At 48.1% G+C, this 23,160-nt stretch overlaps 1 protein-coding gene across 5 annotated transcripts in view; it reads left to right on the forward strand.

Moving 5' to 3' along the window:
- Positions 1 to 2,009, forward strand: part of LOC140427793 (uncharacterized) — a 181,087-nt gene extending 179,078 nt beyond the window's left edge. For all 5 annotated transcript variants that reach the window (XM_072513453.1, XM_072513457.1, XM_072513458.1 and 2 more), the window contains one exon: positions 1,357 to 2,009. In XM_072513453.1, coding sequence (XP_072369554.1) covers positions 1,357 to 1,485 — 129 coding nt within the window. In that variant the 3' untranslated portion in view covers positions 1,486 to 2,009. The remainder of the gene's footprint in view (positions 1 to 1,356) is intronic.
- The last annotated feature ends 21,151 nt before the right edge of the window (positions 2,010 to 23,160 follow it).

The raw sequence follows: 23,160 nt of genomic DNA on the forward strand, positions 1-23,160 counted from the left end.
TAAGCTGTGTGACTGCCTCCTGAAACACAGCATCCAGGCAAATCTGTCCCTCCCTGATATGTTGCAGTTTCTAAAGCTCAGACTCCAGCTCATGAACTGAGCAGAGGTTCCTCCAGCAACCAACACTTGCTACGGATGAGTTCACTAGGGACCACAATGGGGTCCACCAACTCCCACATCATGCAAGTACAACACATCACCTGGTCCTGCATCTCTATTTTATTTAATTATTTTTAAATTTGTTTTTTAATTTAAATTTCCAGCTGGTTTTTAGTCTTCCTAACCTGTAAAATATTTTTCCTTTTACCTCTAACTGAAATAAATTAGAATAGTAATGTAAATTAGTAGTTACTTACCAGCCAATTAACTTATAATTTTCCTTTGACGTGACTCTTTGTTTTTCCCACTCTGTTTATGGTGAGCTCCGCTCCTCCCCCACAGCATTTTATTACTGGCCGAGTCCGCTACTCTCCCCGGGTCCGCTACACTTCCGGGCTGTTTCTGGCACTGAAGCTGCTCCCACTTTTCCCACTCTTTTAACTGCACTTATCTTAGGCAACAAAGTCCTGTTCACCCATCACCCCTGTGCACACTGTCTTACATCGGCCCCCTGGCCTCGAATTTAAAATTTGCATCCTGGTTTTCAGATCGCTGCATGACTTTGCCCCCCCCCCCTTTCTCTGTAATCTCCTCCATCCCTCCGAGATTTCTGCGTTTCTTTTTTTTCTTGTACATCTCCAATTTAGTTGCTCCACTTCAGATGGCTATGCTTTTTGCTGCTTAGATCCTAAACTCTCATTTCCTCCCTAATCCTCCTCACCTCCCTTTTAGATAATCATTTAAACTTCCCTTTAACCAAGCCTTTGGTCATCTGTCGGTGTCAAACTGTTTGATAATGGTCCTGTGGAGTAACTTGGGATGCTTTAGCAGAATAACGGCATGATATAAAGGCAAACTGTTGTTCAGGAGCTGCTGCACTATTGGAGGTGAGCGTAAACAATTTGAAGGAAAGGTGGAAAATTCTCCCAGTGTCCTCCCTCAACCTTAGAACCAAATAAACAAATTTACTGGTCATTCATCATAGTTGCAAAATCTTATGTACAAGATTTACTGTTATGTTTACTTGTGTAAATGATATGCACTGCAAAGGCAATGGATTGGATGTGAAGTATTTTGGTATGTCCTGAGTTGATAAGATGCTTATATAATAACTTGTTGATGGCATGTGAATACCACCTTTCTTAAAGATGTACACCTCTCATTCTTCAATTTGTTTTCATTATAATAGGTAAGTAATTTCATTCAATTCAAGAAAATATTTTGTTTAACAGATGTGCGCCTTGTTCCCTTGTATAGTTGCTGAATTGGTTGTTCGAGCATCTAGGAGATTCACCAAAGAAGAAAGCATTGGAAGAACTCCTGAAACATGGGGACATCAAAATTGGCAGCCTTCCATACGACTGGTCAACAAATTCTAAAGACTGATGCCTGGTAGAAGTGGACATTATTGACTGCCTGTTGCCTGCCAGTTATGAATATTCCAAACAATCCACTGCTCTTTCTGCATATGTTCAGAAATAGATACCAAATCTGTTTTGAATGGAAAGATCAATATAACTTTCTCTGGAAATTATTTTGAACGGATTAAGCTGTTTGTTACATTTCTTTGAGCCCAGGTTCAAGCTTTATCATCAGCAATACAACAGCTTTTTGCACAATTTGCATGTCCAACAATTTTTTCGTCTGTCGGGACAATTGAAAGGGACCTTTCTTTTCCACTTTGCTTTCTCTATCTTAGGAGGTCTAAAATTGCTTATCCTCAAAAAGAAATTCCAGAGGAAAAGAGTGTCACCATTTTTCTCATTAACAAAGTATGTGTCGGGAAATATAGTAACTGTTAACTGCCCTTTCGTAAATGTTCATCAGCCACCAAACATTGTAGGAGATGCACGATAATTTCTAAATGTTTTTTCCACCTGCTGAACCACAATAAAATTGTTGCAAAACAATATCCATCTCCTGACCATTTCATTTCAGTTTTTATTAGTTAATAAACCACCCAGGGTTAAGTGAATGCCTGCCCGATTCCAACTACTCCAGGACAGGGCACATTTTGTATAGGCACCTGTGCTGCTGCTGCTGCCTTTTGTGGGCCATTTGCCTCAGTGATATGTTGGTCAGATGGTTAAACCTTGATTTTGTGTTTTGTTCCTCTGACTTAACAGCCCAAGTCACTTTGACTCAGTCAACTTTTTTCCGTTTGTGTTTACAAAGAACAAAATATTGGGTAACCAAAAACTTGATCAAAGAATTAATTTTAAGGCAGATCTTCAAGGAGATGAGGGAACTAGAGGAGCTAGGGCAGATGATGCAGCTCTCAGCGGAGTGGGGGGGGGTGCGGTTTGCAGAAGAGAGTCTTCTACGAGGAGGAAATATGTTAAGTAGGGAGGTGAAGGTCATGGATGGATTTAATCATGTAGGTGTTTTACTTATGGATATTTTAAATTTGATCGTTGGCAATAGCAGGAATTGTGCACCTTTTACAGGACTGGAAAGCAGCAATGCAGGAGGAAATCGACAGGTGGTGCATATCTTGTATTTACAAGGAAGGTGTCAGGGAAGCTGATGGTGGATCATGTGGAGGGAACGGTTCTCTCAGAAACAGCCTCCTGACTCCCAGAGCCTGTGCACCACAAGGCACAAGTTAGGACTGTGATGGAATACTCCCAGTTTGCCTGGATGTGTGGAGCTCCAACACTCCGAGGTTTAATACCATCCAGGACAAAGCAGCCCACTTGATTATCATCCTTGATTATCACGTTCACCCCCTGCACCACTAGCGTTGAGCAATAGCAGGGTGTATCATTTGCAAATTGCACTCCAACTTGACAAGCCTCTTCAACAGCATCTTCCAAACCCCACATAGATGGGCAAGGGCAACAAATGTATAGGAACCCCCAATCTACAAGTTCCCCTCCAAGTCACCCACTTTGACTTGGACATTGCCATTTCTTCACTGTCACTGGGTCAAAATCCTGGAACTCCATTCCACCTGTAGTGTACATGTACCTACACCAAATGGACTACATCAGTTCATGAAGATGACTCGCCACAGCCTTCAAGGGCAATTAGGGATGGACAATAAATCCTAGCCTTGCCAGTGGCACAGAGTAAATTAAAGCAGAGGCAGAAGACATACTTGGTGTTGTAGACTTTGTAACTTCAATCACACAGTAAATTTATTCAGGCAGGTATTCCTATACTTACTAGGTCCTGTTTACTAGTCACGGCACAGGGCAGTTTAGAGTCAAATACGTTGCTGTAGGTCTGGAGCCACATATAGGCCAGATAAAGACAGGGGGAAGAATTCTCCTTTACTGAGATTAAGTGTTGACTCTGGGGCAGGATTCATGGACATTTATGACAGCAAAACTGGCGCCGCACCGGGACCGATTCAGTGACTGTTGAGGGGCTAGCTCTGGCAGCAAGCGGAACACAATCGATTCCAATGGGAAATGGTACCGCATTTGCTGGGTCCGTGATTGACAGTCAGGAGGCTGACAAGCTGTCACGCATATACACACTTCACTCCCCACACACACTCATCCAAGCTAACAAAATGGCACTGGTTGTGCCGGAGCGCACCCATCTCGCCGATTGGTTGGATGGAGCCAGAGGGGACCTAGTGGGGTGGCCGGGAGAGACACCCAAACAACCCATGGCACTAAGTCACAATGGCAGTCAACGGCATGCGCAGCTGCATGGCTGCCTTGCAGGCTGCGGCAATGGTGTCCCATGCCCATCTGCCCCGACCCCACAGCCTACCTCCTGGCCATTCCCCACTACTCCCCCCAGCCAGCGGCACAACTGTCAGCACACTATGGCGATGTTGCACACTTTCTGTACTCCCTCCCCATCAGCAGCCATGGCACCCGTTTCACAATTTTTTAAACCCCAAGTGAACCTCGCCTTCGGGAATTCCCCCTGGTGGAGAGGCAGAGAATCGCAGAAGCCCAGGAGAATATTGGCTCAGGCCCACTCATGATATGCAAATAGTGTTCACTGAATGCGCAGAGTGGAACGCATTCACACCGCTGTCAAGGCACTGGAAAATAGTGATGTGCCGCGAACCCAGCATCCTTGTTTGCCAATATTATAAGCAGCCCTCCCTTTTTTTGGAAGCTGTCCCTCTCTACATAATATCAGCTGTCATCCAACCTCTTCTCAAAAGACAACGGGCTGGATCTTCCAAAAATAGGGGCTATGTCCCCACGCCGGCGTTTTACTCTAGACTTTATTGAAAAAAATATAGAGCAATTCACTCACATGCAGGGGCCTAGCAGGGACCCGGGGAGCTTCGTGCAGCTTTGGATACGGATACGGGCCCCTGCACTTCCGGTTCCGAGTCCGCGCATGTGGGCGGCGGCGGCCTCCACTGGCCGCGCCGAACGCCATGGCGGACTCGGACCGCGGACAATCAGCAAGAAAGAAGGTTCCCCCGATCGGCCCCACGCTGCTTCATCTGACCCGCCCGACTGCTGCCCCGGCCGTCCATAAGGCCCTCCCATCCCCGGTGATGGATTTCCAACCCGCCCCCCCCACCAAGGCGGCCACGGACTGAGTCCACAGCCGCCGCGTGTGAGTCCCGACTGGTCAGGCGTGGTTAGAACCACGCCATCAGGAAATCGGCCGGTCAGGATATGAGTATCACTGGGAGGGCCTCTGGCATTGGCCCCCCAGCCACGTGAGCGATTCTCCGGAGCGGCACCAGCGCATTTCGGACGTAAAAGTCGATTCTCCGCCCCCGCGCCAAACGCAATTTCGGGGCAGGGCTGTGGAAAATCCAGCCGAACAACTCGTGACTTCTCCACCCATGTAAACTACCATTCTCTCTAACCTCCCTTCTCTTTCAAGTCCTTGAATGTGTTGTTGCCCCCAAACCCTGTTCACATCTTTCCCTGAACGGTTTAAATCCCTCCAAACAGGGTCTTGTCATGGCTTCCAGGCTAGAGCACGGTCAATTCCAGCCCCACTTGACCCGGAGTCACAACACAAGTGAAATTAGAAGTTATTTTAAAATACCTGAGGACCTTGGCTGAGCCCAATAAACTGCCGATACCAGGTTTGTAAATTTAACACAAATAACCTTTTATTAGTTAACAATCTTATAAGTAACTGACAAAAATGTAACTGAATATCTGTTACCCAACAATCCACCCACCTTTCCAGTAACTAAGAGGGAAGAAAAATTATAAAATGAAAAGGATAAAAGATCTCCGATGCACAATGATGGTTTTCCGTTAAAGTCTTTCAGGAATTCAAGATCTCGTTTTGATGCTTCTTCCTTCTAAGTTGAAGAGAATTTTTTTCTGGCAAGGCTGTCAGCTTTCTTTGTGGATTCAAGATCATTTCAACTGGATAGTAATGATGTGCCAAGCACTCACTGGTTTTAGAACAATACGGCAGTCTTTATGTTAGAGAGAGAGAGAGAGAGAGAGCTCCTTCTTTGTTCAAGGTCTAACCACTTTGGCCCAGCTCTCTCAGAAACATCCCGCAGGAACCAGTCACTGACTGTTGCCACTGTTCCTCGCCCCCCCACAGGTTGCCAGCCAGCCAAACTAACTGACTTCCTCCAAAGCTGGTTCTTAACATTCCCTCAGCGCTGGTCAGTCTGTTTTCTCCTCTCCAAAAACAAATCCTCACACACTGCCCTGACTGCCTCAGCTTAAGTCCATTGCTTAAAGGCGGATTCTGATCATGAGTCCACGGACCAGAAAATAATACAACAAAACAATGGGAACAAAGGGAAATCAAAAGGAAGTACTCGAGCAGTTTCCCCACCAGAGTACTGAAGCAGATCTCATCAAAATCACAAATGACACTTCATATGACTGTGATGTGTAGCCTATTCCTCCTTTTCCTTCTTGACCTGTCTGTTGGGGAGAGGGGGAAAGAGGGAGTCCGTGGGAGTTTCAGGCAGGGATTTGGCTTGGGGTCCAGCAGGCCACAGGGTGGGGGAGGGGGGCTGTGGTGAGAGGCTCCCGACTATATGTGTAGTCTTGTCAACCGCTCCCCAGTCAAATGAGCCCAACCGTCTGAAGTGTCTCCCCACAGAGTTGGTCACCCTGGTCATCTGGCTGGTTGGCGCTGCTCTCATCTAGCTCCATTCTCATCTATCTAATCGCAGCCAGAGTATCTCTTGCAATAGCTCTTCTTCCTTTTCATGCACCATTAACTCTGGTGACCCTGAGCATCTATTCAGCCCCCCCCACCCACCCCTGCTCATCTACGTAATGTCACTCGGCGATATCATCCAACATCATAGGTAGGATGACGACACTCAGCTCTACCTCACCACTTTCAATTGGCTCTTACACGGTTACTAAATTATCAAGCCTGCTCATCCAACACCCAATACTGGATGAGCAGAAATTTCCTCCAAATAAATATCAGAAAGACTTTTTTTCTTGTATAATACTACTGTGGAGTGAAAAGCTAAGTGCGATACCGAGCCACATAAGGAAATATTCAGACAGATGATCAAAAGCTTAGTTAAAGGGAAAAGCATTAAGAATTGTTTTAAAGAGGAAAATGGAGAGGTGTAGGGAGGGAATTCTAGAGCTCAGGTCCCGGGTAATTGAAGATATGGGGCGGGATTTGCCGACCACCCCGCCACGTGTCTTTTAGCAGTGGAGGCGGCCCGCCAGCGGGATTTACCGGTCCCGCTGTTGTCAACGGGTTTTTCCGTTAACTGCACCCATCGCCGGGAAACCCGTGCGTCAATGTGGGACCAGAATTTCCCACCGGTATGAACAGTTGGTAAATCCCGCCCATGGTCATCAAAGGTGGAGTGGTTACGATTGGGGATGCGCACAAGGCCTGAAATAAAAGTACAGATATCTCAGAGGCTGGTGGGACTGGAGTAGCGTACAGATAGGGAGGGGTGAGGCCATGGGGGAATTTGAAAACAAACTCTGTTCCCTAATTCCAAGCCCTCCCTGGAAACAGGCTGGGAGATTAAGCCAGTCTGTTCACGGCCTTGGTGACATGTTTGATTCTGAGTTAAGCTTTTGACAAGTATTCCTGCCACCAGTAAGACCATCTATTTCCACCTCCTTAATAGAATCTGACTTGCCCCTGTCTCAGTTCATGTATTGCTGGAATTTTCATTCATGCCTTTGTTAGCTCTCGAACAAATATTCAAATATACTTCTGGCTGGTCCCCACAGTCTACCCTCTATTAACTAGAGGTCATCCAAAATTCTACTGCCTACTTTAACTCGCACCACGTCCCTGGTCAACCCTGCGTTCACTGATCTACATTGACCCCTTCATGAGAAAGCGTCTCAATTTCAAAATTCTCATCCATGTTTTCAAATCCTCCCGAGTACATGGTACTGGAATAGTTATAAAATTCAATTCTTATTATTTGTTTTATTTAATGTAAAGCTTGTTGCTGGGGTTGAACCCAGGCCCTCGGCACCGTGAAGTCGCTCACAGATCATTGAGGGAGACCAAACGGACTTTGTAAAAGGTAAGATACTTGTAATCTAATGTGAGATGCCTATTAAATATGTTAATATTTAATAATATGACTATGATATTATGACTATTAAACTGTCCCCAACAGAAGGAAAAGAACAGGAGATTATTGTGGCATTAGATGCTGAAAAAGCATTTGACAGGATAGAATGGAGTTATTTATTTGCAGTATTGGAACAGTTTAGAACAGGACTTAAATTTCAGTGCGTTTGGTGACTAAAAAAGACCAGCATTCGCACAAATAATATAAACTAGAAATATTTTCAGTTACAAAGGGGAACGAGACAAGTTATTGAATTCTTTGAGGAGGTGACCAAGCACGTGGATGAAGGTAAAGCAGTGGATGTATTGTACATGGATTTTAGTAAAGCATTTGATAGTGTGCAGTTCTGGTTGCCTCATTTTAGGAAGGATGTGGAAGCTTTGGAAAAGGTGCAAAGGAGATTCACCAGGATGTTGCCTGGAATGGAGAGTAGGTCTTACGAGGAATGGTTGAGGATACTAGGCCTTTTCTCATTAGAACGGAGAAGGATGAGGGGCGACTTGATAGAGGTTTATAAGATGATCAGGGGAATAGATAGAGTAGACAGTCAGAGACTTTTTCCCCGGGTGGAACAAACCATTACAAGGAGACATAAATTTAAGGTGAATGGTGGAAGATATTGGGGGGAATGTCAGAGATTGGTTCTTTACCCAGAGAGTAGTGGGGGCATGGAATGCACTGCCTGTGGAAGTAGTTGAGTCGGAAACATTAGAGACCTTGAAGCGGCTATTGGATAGGTGCATGGATTACGGTAGAATGATGGGGTGTAGATTAATTTGTTCTTAATCTAGGACAAAAGTTTGGCACAACATCGTGGGCCGAAGGGCCTGTTCTGTGCTGTATTTTTCAATGTTCTATGTTCTAAGTATGCCCTATTTCCTCTCTCTTATTTGCATTCATAATTGAACCATTGACCATTTCTTTGAGATTGGGCAGCTTGGTGGGTAGCACTGCTGTCTCACAGCTCCAGGGTCCCAGGTTCGATTCCCGGCTTGGATCACTGTCTGTGTGGACTCTGCACGTTCTCCCCGTGTCTGCGTGGGTTTCCTCCGGGTGCTCTGGTTTCCTCCCAGAGTCCAAAGATGTGCCTGTTAGGTGGATTGGCCATGATAAATTGCCCCTTAGTGTCCAAAAGATTAGATAGGGTGGAGGCATGGGTTTAGGTAGGGTGCTCTTTCCAACGGCGGGTGCAGACTTGGTGGAGGATGAATGGCCTCCTTCTGCACTGTAGGAATTCTATAAATCAACGACTAGATTGAAGTGGATAATAAAGGGGGAGGGGTGGGGGGGGGGAATAGAACCTAAACCATCCCTCTGTCCTGATGATCATTTATACCTGACAGACCTTATCCCCAGAATAGATGACATCATGACACTACCGAAACGATTTGGGAGTTTCTCAGGATATAAATTAAATTTGGAAAAAAGTGAATGTTTCCCTGTCACCCGACCAACGATAGAAGTGAATTTAGGAGTGTTCCCATTTTCGATACTTAGGGATCAGTTTTGAAAATTTGAATTTTACAAGTCTCGTAAATAAGGTTAAAGCGGATTTGCAAAGATGGAGCTATCTCCCTCTGACCTTGGCTGGCAGAATCCAGTCGGTAAAAATTAATGTCCTGTCTTGTTTTCTTTTTCCATTTCAGTGCTTGACGGTATTTTTACCGAAATCCTTTTTTCTGCGAATAGTGATTTTGTCATCCATTTGGGCCGAAAAATAGCAAGGATCCGAAAAATAGTTCACCAGAAGGATCAACTGCCAGGAGGCTTAGCACTATTGGGCTTATTATTGGGCAGCAAACACTGAAAAGATGCTACAATGGTCTGAAGATTCAAAGGAGGTGTGGGAACTGATGGAGTCGGGCTCCTGTGGAGTCAGGCCTATGGGCATTGGTAACAGCTGCCTGACCCTTTTCTCCTGGAAAAATTATAAAAATCCAGTAGGAACATCCACATTAAAGTTATGGAGACAGTTTTGTCAACATTAAATTAGGTGAGGTATCAAATTTGATACCAATGTACTCAAACCATGGTCGGGATTCTCCGAAACCTGGCGCAATGTCTGGGACCCGGCGCCAAAAATGGCGCGGATCACTCCGGCGTCGGGCCCCTCCAAACAACGCAAGTTCTCCGGCCCCGAATGGGCTAGCAGCGGCGTGACGCCATTCGCGATGGCGTCACCCGATGTGGACGGTGACGGCTCAAAGGACGTGCCCCCCCACCCCGGAAGACCCGACAAGATGGCCGCACGCCGCACAGCCCCGAAGTTCCAGGACCGTGACATCGAGGCACTCCTGGACGCAGTGGAGGAGAGGAGGGAGTTCCTGTACCCCGGACACGGCCGCAGGGTCGCCCACGCCTCAGCCGGCGTCTGTGGAGGGAGGTGGCAGAGGCCGTCAGCGCTGTGGCTCTGGCACCACGGACAGGTACCCAGTGCCACATGAAGGTGAACAACCTCGTCAGGGCAGCCAGGGTGAGTCCTCCCCCCCCCCCCCCCCTCTGCCCGATGTGCGGCACCCCCCCAGGTGAAACCAACCCTAACCCTAACCTCTGCACTATACGCGCAACCGATGGCGTGCATTCATATACCTGTCTAACACAGTTGCCCTTTACCCCTGCCACCCACCCGCCCCCCACAGGAGAAGCGCGCACATAACAATAGGGAGCATGAGAGGACTGGAGGGGGCCCAGCTGATGAGAGGCCACTCACCGTACATGAGGAAAGGGCCCTGGAACTGGCTGGCGGACCTGAGGACCGGGAAGTTGCCGATGCAGAGGTCGGGGGCCCACCAGCAAGTGAGCCACCGCAGCTCGTCCCCATATCCCCCCTCCCCCATATCCCCCCACCCCCATATCCCCCATATGCCCCCTCCCCTATATCTCCCATCCCCCATATCACCTGATCACTGCCTGCGTGTCTAACCATGCATGCTTCATTGTGTATTGCAGGAGCAAACGTCGAGGCACCCATCCCCGCAGATGCCGACCGCCCACAGGATGCCCCTCGGAGACCACGGGATACGGAGAGACCTGGACCCTCTGGCACGCGGCACCCGCAGGATGCCCCACGGCGACCATGGGAGACGGAGAGACCTGGAGCAATAGGGAGACGACGCCCCCGTCTCATGCGGGAGCGGCGACGCAGTCGTGTGCCACCCAGTGACGAGGGGGGCAGCCACAGGCCCCCGTCGCAGCCGAGCCACGAAACCACGACCCAGGACAGCCCTACCCATGACACCACTACCCAGGACTGCCCTACCCAGGACACCCCTATCCAGGAGACCCCTACCAAGGACACCCCTACCCACGACACCACTACCCAGGACTGCCCTACCCAGGACACCCCTATCCAGGAGACCCCTACCAAGGACACCCCTACCCACGACACCACTACCCAGGACTGCCCTACCAAGGACACCCCAACCCAGGAAACCGAAATACAGGACAGTGACACAGAGTGGATGGGTGGAGACGAACCACCACCCCAAAGTACCATGGACACAGAGTTGGACGATGTGCACGACATAACGCCACTGCTGTCTCCAACACCCTCCACCATCGCAGAGATACTCACCTCGGTTGGGCACTTTAGTGATGGTGCGCACAACACAGCCGTCCCGGTACAGCAGGTGGAGGTAGGAGCAGCAGAGGGGCCGGGAGATCGGAGGGCATCCTGGCGCAAGTGAACATCTGCCGCCCAGATGGATCCCGGGTTCTAAAGTTATCACACCCACCCATAGCCCCAATGCAGCCACCGAACGTGGGACGAGCGAAGAGGGTGACAGCCGGCTTGCAGCGGCTACAGTTGCAGGTGGAGGAGCGCACCTCTGTCCAGGAGCTGGGAGTGTTGCCGGTCATGTGTGCCACCCAGGCCGACACCGCACGGGTGGCGTCCGCGGTGGAGACAATGGGTGCGACGGTGTCAGACATGGGGAGCAGTATGCGAGGCATGGGGCTTTCCGTGCAGGCGTCGTCTGTGGCCCAGGACTTGGCTGCCCTCTCACAGGAGGTCATGAGCCAGCGCCAGCGGCAGATGGCAGAGGCGCTCAATGCCGTGGCCCTGTCTCAGCAGGCCATGGCCCAGTCTCAGCAGGCAATGACCCAATCCCTGCAGGCCATGGCCCAGTCTCAGCAGGCAATGGCCCAATCCCTGCAGGCCATGGCCCAGTCTCAGCAGGCCATGGCCCAGTCTCAGCAGGCCATCGCCCAGTCTCAGCAGGCAATGGCCCAATCCCTGCAGGCCATGGCCCAGTCTCAGCAGGCCATCGCTGAGGGCATTGCCGCCATTGCCCATGTGCTAGCCGGCGTCGCACAGTCACAGTCAGGGATGGCCAACTCCCTGAGCTCCATGGCTGCAAACCTGCAGACCCTTGTCGATACCAGCACGGGTCTCCAGGGCTGGCAGCGCCAGGTGTCGGGAGGGCGTCGGATGGCCGGACCGTTCGCACCCCCGACCCATGTATAGGCCTGGGGGCCATTGGGCACCCTGAGGGAGGAGGAGTTGCTGGCGCCCGTCCCTGGTCCCCCTATAGGGGAGGTCCAGGAACACTGCAGCACCTCTGACTCCCCCCCCCCCCCCTTCCGTCCTAGGTGCATCGGGTGGGCAACGGGCAGGACAGGCTGGCAGCTCGCCATCCCAGTCACCCGGGCCGCAGCCTGGCCCATCTAGGCCAGGACGCCCCAGGAAACGGCTGCCAAAGAGATCCTGAGTCAGAGGGCAGGAATCGCAGGAGTCCACCTCCAGTTCTGCTGTACCGTCTGGGGAACGACATAGGCGTAGTCAAAGGGCCCGTAAGGCCAAACAATTAGACACTGAGTAAGTTGGCACGGGTGCAGGGCACAGACGAATTTTAGGGGCTCGGGCACGTGTATGCACTGTTTGTTATTAAAATCACTTTAACACCTACAGAAGCTGTCTTTGTGCTCTGTCCGAAGCGTGCGGGGATGTCATGTACTTTGAGCGCCAGTGTGGGTGTGAGGGGTGGTCTTACGTCGGCCTCAGGTGAGTCTGCCCCCTTCCTCCTGGGCCCCCCTCACCATCCCCCCGGGCAGAGAACGGGACCGTGCGCTGCAATGTCACAGCCGCATGCAGGGATGGTCCGGGTGGAGGGTGGTACTGTGGCCATGGGTCAGACATCGTCCAACGATGTAGAGCCAGGAGCTCATTGCAGAGCGGGTTGTCATCATCCTCCATGGCCTGCAATAGACACGCGTCCACCGGCGCCCGTGAGAGCCCGGCCGTCGTGCCGCAGGTGGATCTGCAATGGAGGGGTGGTGTGCATGCGGGTGGGGTGGGTGTGGTTGGGGGGGGGTGAGAGTGCTGGGTGGGTGGGCGGGGGTGAGGGTGTTCGGGTGTTGCCATGGTGTGCAGTATGTGGCCATACTCGCCAATTCCCACGCCCCCTAGTCAGTGAAGCGGGCGGCTATCAGCCTGTCCCTTGCCCGCAAGCCCAGCCGGTAATGGTGGACAGCCACCCGCCCATGTCTAGCCCATCTGCCCTAACCATTGCCCCCAGAGAGGTCCAGGCACCTGAAACGCATTTTGAGCACGCCAAAACACCTCTCTATCACACCCTTTGCCGCTGCATGGGCATCATTGTAGCTGTTCTCCGCGTCATTCTATGGCTTCCGTATAGGCGTCATCAGCCACGACCGCAATGGGTAACCACTGTCGCCCAGCAACCAGCCCCTCAGCCGGGGGTGGCGTCCCTCGTACATGCCGGGAATGTAAGACCGCGACAACACATATGAGTCATGTACATTTCCCGGGTACTGGGCGCAGACGTGCAGGATAATCATGCGGTGGTCGCAGACCACCTGGATGTTCATGGAATAGGTCCCCTTCCTATTGGTGAACACGGCCCTGTTATCTGCAGCTGGCCGCACAGCGACGTGCATCCCATCAATCGCACCCTGGACCATGGAAAATCCGGCCACGGCAGAGCAACCCACGGCCCGGGCATCCTGGCTGGCCCGGTCCACAGGAAAGCAGATGTAGCGGTGCGCAATGGCATATAGAGCGTCTGTCACTGCCCGGATGCACCGATGTCTGTGAGATGCCGGACAGGTCCCCAACTGGCGTCTGGAATGACCCCATGGCATAAAAGTTCAGGGCCACCGTAACCTTGATGGACACAGGGAGAGGGTGTGTCGTCCCCCCCATTGCCATGCGGTGCCAGGTGTGCCAGCAGGTGGCAGATGTGTGCCACGGTTTCCCGACTCATCCGGAGTCTCCTCCTGCATTCCCAGTCCGTGAGGTCCTGGTACGACAACCAGGGCCGGTACACACGGGGCCTCCTTGGGTGCCTCCGTTGCTGTGGCGCCGCAACGTCCTCCTCCCCCTCCTCGTGTTTCTCCTCCACTACGTGCTCCCCCTGCTCCTCCCCCTCGTCCTGGCGGGCGGGTGTACCTCCAGCCTGGGCGGCTGCCGCCGGCCCCTCTGCGGCATGCTCCTCTGCGGCAGCCTGCGCCACCTCTCTGACACGCTCCTCCTCCCCCTCCAGGGCAACATGTAGATGAGCGGCTGCCGCCACGGCGGCCAACATCGCTGGCTGATCAGAAAACACGACGGCCTGTGGGGGAGGGGGGAAATAATGACATGTCATCATTGCCCATTCCCCCCCTCACCCCAGCCAGGTGGCATGGGCTGCATGGGTGTGACTGTTGGAGGATGGCAACTGGCCAGGCGGACAAACTCCCTTGCTCTCGCACCCCCCTCCCTGGCACTCTCCCCCTCCCCCCCCGTCCCGTCCCCCGGCACTCACCCCCCTCGTACCCGGCACTCCCCCAAAGCCCCCCCCCCCCCCCCCCCCCCCGGCTGCACACACACCCACACACATCTCTCCCCCACACACACAGACTGCGGCCACGCCATCACCACTCCTGCGGCCACCCCCCAGGCCGTGACCTACCCAAACGCTGGACGGCGTCAACCATCAGCACTGGTTGACGCCGTTAAAAAGGTGTTTTGATTTACGCTGACGTGACCCATGGTCACGTCGGCGGGACTTCGGCCCATCCGGCCGGGAGAATATGGGCAGCCCCGGAGTCCATTGTCTCGCGCCCGCCCCTGCCATTCTCCAAGGCGGGCGGCACGATTGACGCATCGCCGACTTTTCATCCTTCGGAGAATTCGGCGGGTGGCGGGGATGGGATTTACGCTGCCCCCCAACGATTCTCTGACCTGGCGGGGGTCATTGAATCCCGCCCATAATGTTTAAACCAATGAAACACAACAATAAATTCCGAAATTGGGAGAATAAAGGGATTATTGTAATGCAAGATTTCTTTATGCAGAACCGGTTCACGAATTTTGAGGAGTTAGTAATGAAATTTGGACTTTCACAAACAGACAAATTTGAATATTTGCAGGTACGTGAATTCGCAAAAAAGATCCTTTCTGCTGATACAACCTTCCTCGTGATTGGAAAGAATTCTATCGTTAACGGAGAAGGAAGGAAATACGTCTGCAATTTATAGAAGAATTATTGCAGAGGAAGCTGCATCATGACTTTGGAATCAAACGCAAATGGAAAGAAGAACTAGGATCCGAGCTAGAAGATGGTATGAAATTCTGCAAAGGATAAATTCAACATCATCATGTGCTAGGTTAGGATTGATACAATTAAAGGTTGTGCATAGAGCCCACTTAACTAAATCCAAAATGAATAAATTGTTTTTCGAAGTGGAAGATAAATGCGAATGGTGTAAAATTCGCTCCGCCAATCACATGTTCTGGACATCTCCTGAACTCATGAGTTTTGGGTCTCCTTCTTCAGAACCATGTCGGCCATTCTGCAAATTAAACTGAATCCCTGTCCTCTAATAGCTATATTTTGGGGTTTCAGATCTACCAAAGTTGCAGACAAGAGCAGGGGCCGATGTTCTAACATTCACCTCACTGATTGCTTGTAGGCGGATATCAATAGAATGGAAATCATCTTCTCCATCCAATGCCTCACTATGGCGTGAAGATCTTATGGAATTTTTATATCTTGAAAAGTTAAATATACCGTGAAGTGCTCAATTAACAAATTTTACCGTAGATAGCAGCCATTCATTTTGCACTTTAAGAGTTGATCACCGTTACCTGTTGAAAGAAAATAAGAATGGGGAAGGGGTGGGAGGGATTTGTTGTTTATCATTGAAAAGACAGGGAAGGGAATTTATTGCTATTATTGTCATTCTTTTTATTGGTTTGCATTGTGGTTAGCACTGTGGCTTCACAGCTCCAGGGTCCCAGGTTCGATTCCTGGCTGGACCATTGTCTGTGTGGAGTTTGCACGTTCTCCCCGTGTCTGCGTGGGTTTCCTCCGGGTGCTCTGGTTTCCTCTCACAAGTTCCGAAAGACGTGCTGTTAGGTCATTTGGACATTCTGAATTCTCCCTCTGTGTACCTGAAACGGGGCCGGAATGTGGCGACTCGGGGCTTTTCACAGTAGCTTCATTGCAATGTAAGCCTACTTGTGGCAATAAAGATTATTATTAAAAAAGCTGAATAAAAATTAAATGATTTCAGATTACGATCTTTCATCACAAAGGTCAGCAGTGCTGCCTCACAGCGCCAGGGACCCGGATTCAATTCCGGTCTTGAAGACTGTCTCTGTGGATTTGCATGTTCTCTCAGTCTCCTCCCACAGTCCAAAGATATGCACGTTAGATGGGTTGGCTCTGCTAAATTGCCCAGTGTCCACCAAAGTAGGTTAGGTGAGGTTACGGGATAGGGTGGGGGAGTGGGCCTAGCTAGGATGTTCTTTCAGAGAGTCGGTGCACTCAATGGGCCAAATTGCCTGCTTATGCACTAGGAAGTCTATGGTTCTAGGTCATCAACCTGGAACATTAACTCCATTCCCCACTCCACCTCCTGGATGTTTACCAAACATGTGCTGTGTATATTTTCCGAATTCCAGCATCAACGGTATTGTTTGTGTATCTGCTTGTGATGTTGCATTTTAAAAGCCCAATAAAACCCTCTCCAAGTATGGTTATACATGGGAACTTTATTGATGGTAGCCAAAAAAGCAACATCAATGCTGCAGGAGAATAATGTTGTAAAACAATGGCACTAAGAAACGTGTGAATCTCCGGCATTAGGAGTGTCACTCTTGTTGACTTAAATGTGACTTACTGTGGATGCTGCTGACATTGCTTCAGGCATTGAGAAGGGCTGCAATCCACTTCTTTCCTTGATGATTAACCTGACACCCACCACTGCTCAGAATCCCTTCTCACTGCTCATTCTTTGCCAGCAGAATGGCCCGATCACTTGTGAATCAATGTGCTGGATAAGAACATAAGAACTAGGAGTAGGAGTAGGCCATCTGGTCCTTCGAGCCTGCTCTGCCATTCACTGAGATCATGGTTGATCTTTTGTGGACTCAGCTCCACTTTCCCGCCCGAACATCATAACCCTTTATTCTTCAAAAAACTATCTATCTTTATCTTGAAAACATTTATTTTTTAAATTTAGGGTACCCAATTCATTTTTTCCAATTAAGGGGCAATTTAGCATGTTCAATCCACCTACCTTGCACATGTTTGGGTTGTGGGGGCGAAACCCACGCAAATCTTGAAAACATTTAATGAAGGAGCCTCAACTGCTTCACTGGACAGGGAATTCCATAGATTCACAACCCTTTGGGTGAAGAAGTTCATCCTAAACTGTCCTAAATCTACTTCCCCTTATTCTGAGGCTATGCCCCCTAGTTCTGCTTTCACCCGCCAGTGGAAACAACCTGCCCGCAACTATCCTGTTTATTCCCTTCATAATCTTATATGTTTCCATAAGATCCCCCCTCATCCTTCTAAATTCCAACGAGTACAGTCCCAGTCTACTCAACCTCTCCTCGTAATCCAACCCCTTCAACTCTAGGATTAACCTAGTGAATCTCCTCTGCACACACCCCAGTGCCAGTACGTCCTTTCTCAAGTAAGGAGACCAAAACTGAACACAATACTCCAGGTGTGGCCTCACTAACACCTTATACAATTGCAGCAGAACTTCCCTAGTCTTAAACTCCATCCCTCTAGCAATGAAGGACAAAATTCCATTTGCCTTCTTAATCACCTGTTGCACCTGTAAACCAACTTTTTGCGACTCATGCAGCAGCACACCCAGGTCCCTCTGCACAGCAGCATGTTTTAATATTTTATCATTTAAATAATAATCCCTTTTGCTGTTATTCCTACCAAAATGGATAACCACACATTTGTCAACATTGTATTCCATCTGCCAGACCCTAGCCCATTCACTTAGCCTGTCCAAATCCCTCTGCAGACTTCCAGTATCCTCTGCACTTTTTGCTTTACCACTCATCTTAATGTCGTCTGCAAACTTGGACACATTGCACTTGGTCCCCAACTCCAATTCATCTATGTAAATTGTGAACAATTGTGGGGCCAACACTGATCCCTGAGGGACACCACGAGCTACTGATTGCCAACCAGGGAAACACCCATTAATCCCCACTCTGCTTTCTATTAATTAACTAATCCATGCTACTACTTTACCCTTAACGCCATGCATCATTATCTTATGCAGCAACCTTTCATGTGGCACCTTGTCGAAAGCTTTCTGAAATCCAGATATACCACATCCATTGGCTCCCCGTTGTCTACCGCACTGGTAAGGTCCTCAAAAAATTCCACTACTTAGACGCAACCTGCCCTTTATGACCCATGACAATTTCCATCCAGATGCCTCGCTATTTCTTCCTTGATGATAAATTCCAGTATCTTCCCTAGTATCGAAGTTAAGCTAACTGTGGTTTCACAGCGCCAGGGTCCCAGGTTCGAATCCCGGCTGGGTCACTGTCTGTGGGGAGTCTGCACATTCTCCCAGTGTCTGTATGGGTTTCCTCGGGTGCTCCGGTTTCCTCCCACAAGTCCCAGAATACGTGGTGTTAGATAATTTGTACATTCTGAATTCTCCCTATGTGTACCCGACCAGGTGCTGGAATGTGGCAACTAATGGCTTTTCACAGTAACTTCATTGCAATGTAAGCCTACTTGTGACAATAAAGATTATAAAAAAATATAATTATCTGCTTTCTGCCTACCTCCTTTTTTAAACAGTGGTGTCACGTTTACTAATTTCCAATCCGCTGGGGCCACCCCAGAGTCTAGTAAATTTTGGTAAATTATCACGAGTGCATTTGCAATTTCCCTAGCCCTAACCCTGGGATGCATTCCATCAGGGCCAGGAGACTCGTCTACCTTTAGCCCCATTAGCTTGTCCATCACTACCTCCTTTGTGATAACAATCGTCTCAAGGTCCTCACCTGTCATAGCCTCATTTACATCAGTCACTCAAATGTTATTTGTGTCTTCCACGGTGAAGACCGATCCAAAAAAAACCTGTTCAGTTCCTCAGCCATTTCCTGAGCTCCCATTAAATCTCCCTTCTCATCCTAAAGGACCAATGTTTACCTTAGCCACTCTTTTTCGTTTTATATATTTGTAGAACCTTTTACTATCTGTTTTTATAATCTGAGCAGGTTTACTCATAACGTATCTTAATCTTCTTTATAGCTTTTTTTAGTAGCTTTCTGTTGCCCCCTAAAGATTTCCCAATCCTCTACTCTCCCACTAATCTTTGACACTTTGTATGTTTTTTCCTTCAAATTGACTCTCCCTTATTTCCTTAGATATCCATGGTCGATTTTCCCTTTCTACCGTCCTTACTTTTTGTTGGTATTAACTTTTGCTGAGCACTGTGAAAAATCGCTTGGAAGGTTCTCCATTATTCCTCAACTGTTTCACCATAAAGTCTTTGCTCCCAGTTTATCTTAGCTAGCTCTTCTCTCATCCCATTGTAATCTCCTTTGTTTAAGTAGAAAACACTAGTGTTTGATTTTACCTTCTCACCCTCCATCTGTATTTTAAATTACACCATATTGTGATCGCTCCTTCAGAGGATCCCTAACTGAGATCATTAATCAATCCTGTCTCATTACATAGGACCAGATCTAGGACCGCTTGTTCCCTCTTAGGTTCCATTACATACTGTTCTAGGAAACTATCGCGGATACATTCTATAAACTCAAGGCTGCCTTGACCAACCTGGTGAAATCAATCATCATGTAGATTAAAATCCCCCATAACTGCTGTCCCATTTCTACATGCAGTAGTTATTTCTTTGTTTATTGCCTGTCCCACCGTAATGTTACTATTTGGTGGCCTATAGACCAAGCATGTGGCCTTTCTGCAGCCTGATCTTAAGCCTAAGTATCATATTGTTCTGCCCAGGCTCTGCTATGGCATTATTCATATGCCTTATCTGCTTGTTCAAGTGCTGTTGATGGGCTCCAGTGCCACTAACATTCTACACGGTGTTTCAGGTGACAAAAATGGGCCAACATCAGGGACACTACTTTTGTTGTTTTTAATCACTTTGCATATACGGCCAGGCGTAACAGACTGTAGCTAAAAGGTAGCAGAAGTAATGGCTGTGCCAGAAGTGGTGAATGATGGAAGTAACAGCATACAAGCGCGGTAGAGAATTTTCGGTGAACCCCTCAAAGCCTTCTCACGAGCGGCTAGTTGAGAACGTGATCAATTTCACTTCACAGGAGTATTAAACAATGGGGTGGCACGATGGTTAGCACTGCTGCCTCAAAGCGCCAAGGACCCAGGCTCGATTCAGACTTTAGATAATTGTCTATGTGGAGTTTCTATGTTCTCCCCGTCTGCATGGCTTTCCTCTGGATGCGCTCTCTGTTGAAAGATGTGGTTAGGTGGATTGGCTATGCTAAATTGCCCTTTAGTGTCTTGGGAAAAGGTTAGGTTACGGGGTGGGTAGGAGAATGGACCTAGGTAGTGTCGAATGGCCCCCCTCTGTACTGTAGCGATTCTATGATTACAATAGTTCCATGGTCCCTTGCTGATTGGTTTTTTCCCAAATGTAGTTAATTAAATTTAAATTTTCCCAGCTGCTGTGTGGAATTTGAACTCATATTGGGAACTTTAGTTCAGGCCTCTGGATTACCAGTTCAATAACATAGCCACTCTGTTACTGTACCCTCTGGTGATGGAAATGGTGATATTAATTTGGTAGTGAATAGTGATAAAGTAGAAGGTGAGGACACTGCCAAGTTAGAGGTCAGAGCAGCAACATGGGAAATGAGACAAACTTAGGCAAAGATCCCATCAACCAGAACAGGAATCCTCAGTTGATGACACAAAAACATTTCAGAGGCTTCGGTGAAAGTTAGCGTCATCAGAACCAATGATAGAGAAACTGGAAAGAATGTACTTCTTACGGTTAGTTGTGACTTGAAATAAGTGTAGTGCTGAATATTGTCTGCTTTTGTATCAAGCTAATTTAATGAACACGTTAATCCCCTTGCAGTTCTAGTTGCACAAGACTCCAGTTAAAACAGACAGCCGTCAACAACTCCCAAACTAAACTATGCTTAATCTGCAAGGGTTAGAATGAGGAACTGAAAGCAACCTTTAAAATTTCTTAAAATATAAGCTACTAAATAGAAAACATTACTTCACAGGAGACTTTTAAGATAATTTAATTTATTTGGAAATGCAGGTGATGGTTGGCATTGTAACATCCTGTGTAGAGCACTGATTAGAAATTGAACCTGACAGACAGATCTTACTTTGCCATCGCAATTAGATATCCAGTGAGCTTAACAGTGTCCCAACTGGTCATATTGATACAGTTTTGGCCAATAGATTGGTCAGATCCAGATTGTCCATGAAACAAAAGTTTGGTTAAATATTATCTCTTACTGAAGATGGTCATTGCCTGGGACTTGTATGTCATGAATGTTACTAGCCACTTATCGCCCCAAGTCTGAACATTTTCCAAGTCTTGCTGCTGGGCAGCACGGTAGCACAGTTACTTCAGTGCCAGGGACCCAGGTTCGATTCCCGGCTTGGGTCACTGTGCGGAGTCTGCATGCTCTCGGTGTCTGCATGGGTTTCCTCCCACAAATCTCGTAAGATGTGCTGTTAAGTGAATTGGACATTCTGAATTCTCCCTCCCTCCCAAACAGGTGCTGGAGTGCGGCGACTTGCGGATTATCACAGTAACTTCATTGCAGTGTTAATGTTAGCCTACCTGTGACATTAATAAAGATTGACAACTTCAAAAAGAGTTGCAAAACATACTGAACAATTATTAATTAACATCTCCCACTTCTGATATGGAGGTATCACAGATGAAGATGGTTGGGCCTAAAATACTACCATCAAAAACTGCAACAGTGTCCTGGGGCTGAGAATTTTGTGTTAGATACAACTCCAACCACTAGAGGGTTCTCTGTCATAAGATAGAGACATGTTGTTGCAATTATACAGTGTTGGTGAAACCACATCTGGAGTATTGTGTCCAGTTTTAGTCTCCTTCTTTGAGGAAGGGTGTGGTGGTAGTTTGGAGGAGGTTCACCAGATTACGGGAATGAAAGATTTGATGTACGAGGAGAGATTGAACAGTTTAGGCATATACTTGCTGGAGTGTAGAAGAATGAGAAGGGATCTGATTGAGGTATATAAATGCTAAAAGGGATCGATAAAGTAAACATAGACCAAATGTTCCCCCTTGTGGGGCAATCTAGAACGAGAAGTCAGATACAGGTTGAGAGACAGTACATTTAAAACTGAGATGAGGAGGAACTAATCGCAGAGGGTGGTGAATGTATGGAACTCACTGCCCCATAGTACAGTGGAGTCTGAATCATAAAATAGTTTGAAGGCGATATATATTTCTGATTTTTTAAAAATGGGTTGAAGGGATATGGGGAACAGGCAGAGAGGTGGATTTGAGACCAGGAAGAGATCAGTCATGATCTGACTGAATGGAGGAGCAGGCTCAAAGGGCTGAATTGCCTATTTCTGCTCCTAATTCCTATAACGCCCCTCCACTCATCCCCAATGACTTAAATTCTGTTAAGTCTCCTTGATGCTACACTCTGTCAAATGTTACCTTCATGTCAAGGATAGTCACCTAGAGTCCAGCTCTTACCAAGGCTGTAATCTTGAATTTATGCCCCTTTTTGTTACTGACCAGTTGGGAAAAAAAGATCCTTCTAATCTCACATCCTTTCATAATTTTGAACATATTTTTATCTCCTTAAAAATACGTTGGTGAAAAGTTACATCACAGCTTTACTTTGTTACTCTTGTGGCAGAACATCCAAAAGGTTCATGATTGCAACAGCCTTGCTCCCAATTCAAGTCATTGTATTCCTCAGGACTACAACACCATCTTTAAAATGGAATACAAGATTATCTGATGTAAGCCATCACTACTCCCATGTGTAGTAATTTCTTCATCTCCACCACATTATCTGTGCAGCAGGATGAAAGGAAAAACAACAACCTTCAATTTGGGCAGATTTCATGGTTAAGACAATGATAGACAAGCATGAAGGGTCACCAGTCCATTGCTTTGCTTAGAAAATAACTCTTGTATTGTTGAAGAGCGGAAAAGGTTTTTAAAAAAATGTTAAATCACCCACAAACCCACAATTAATCACCGACCACACACAACATACTTACCATTTATCATTCAGTTGCCATCAAAATTGTAGTTGGAACGTGGGCAAATATAATAAGCACAAA

Source organism: Scyliorhinus torazame, chromosome 8 (assembly GCF_047496885.1).
Source record: "Scyliorhinus torazame isolate Kashiwa2021f chromosome 8, sScyTor2.1, whole genome shotgun sequence".
NCBI classification, from domain to species: domain Eukaryota; kingdom Metazoa; phylum Chordata; class Chondrichthyes; order Carcharhiniformes; family Scyliorhinidae; genus Scyliorhinus; species Scyliorhinus torazame.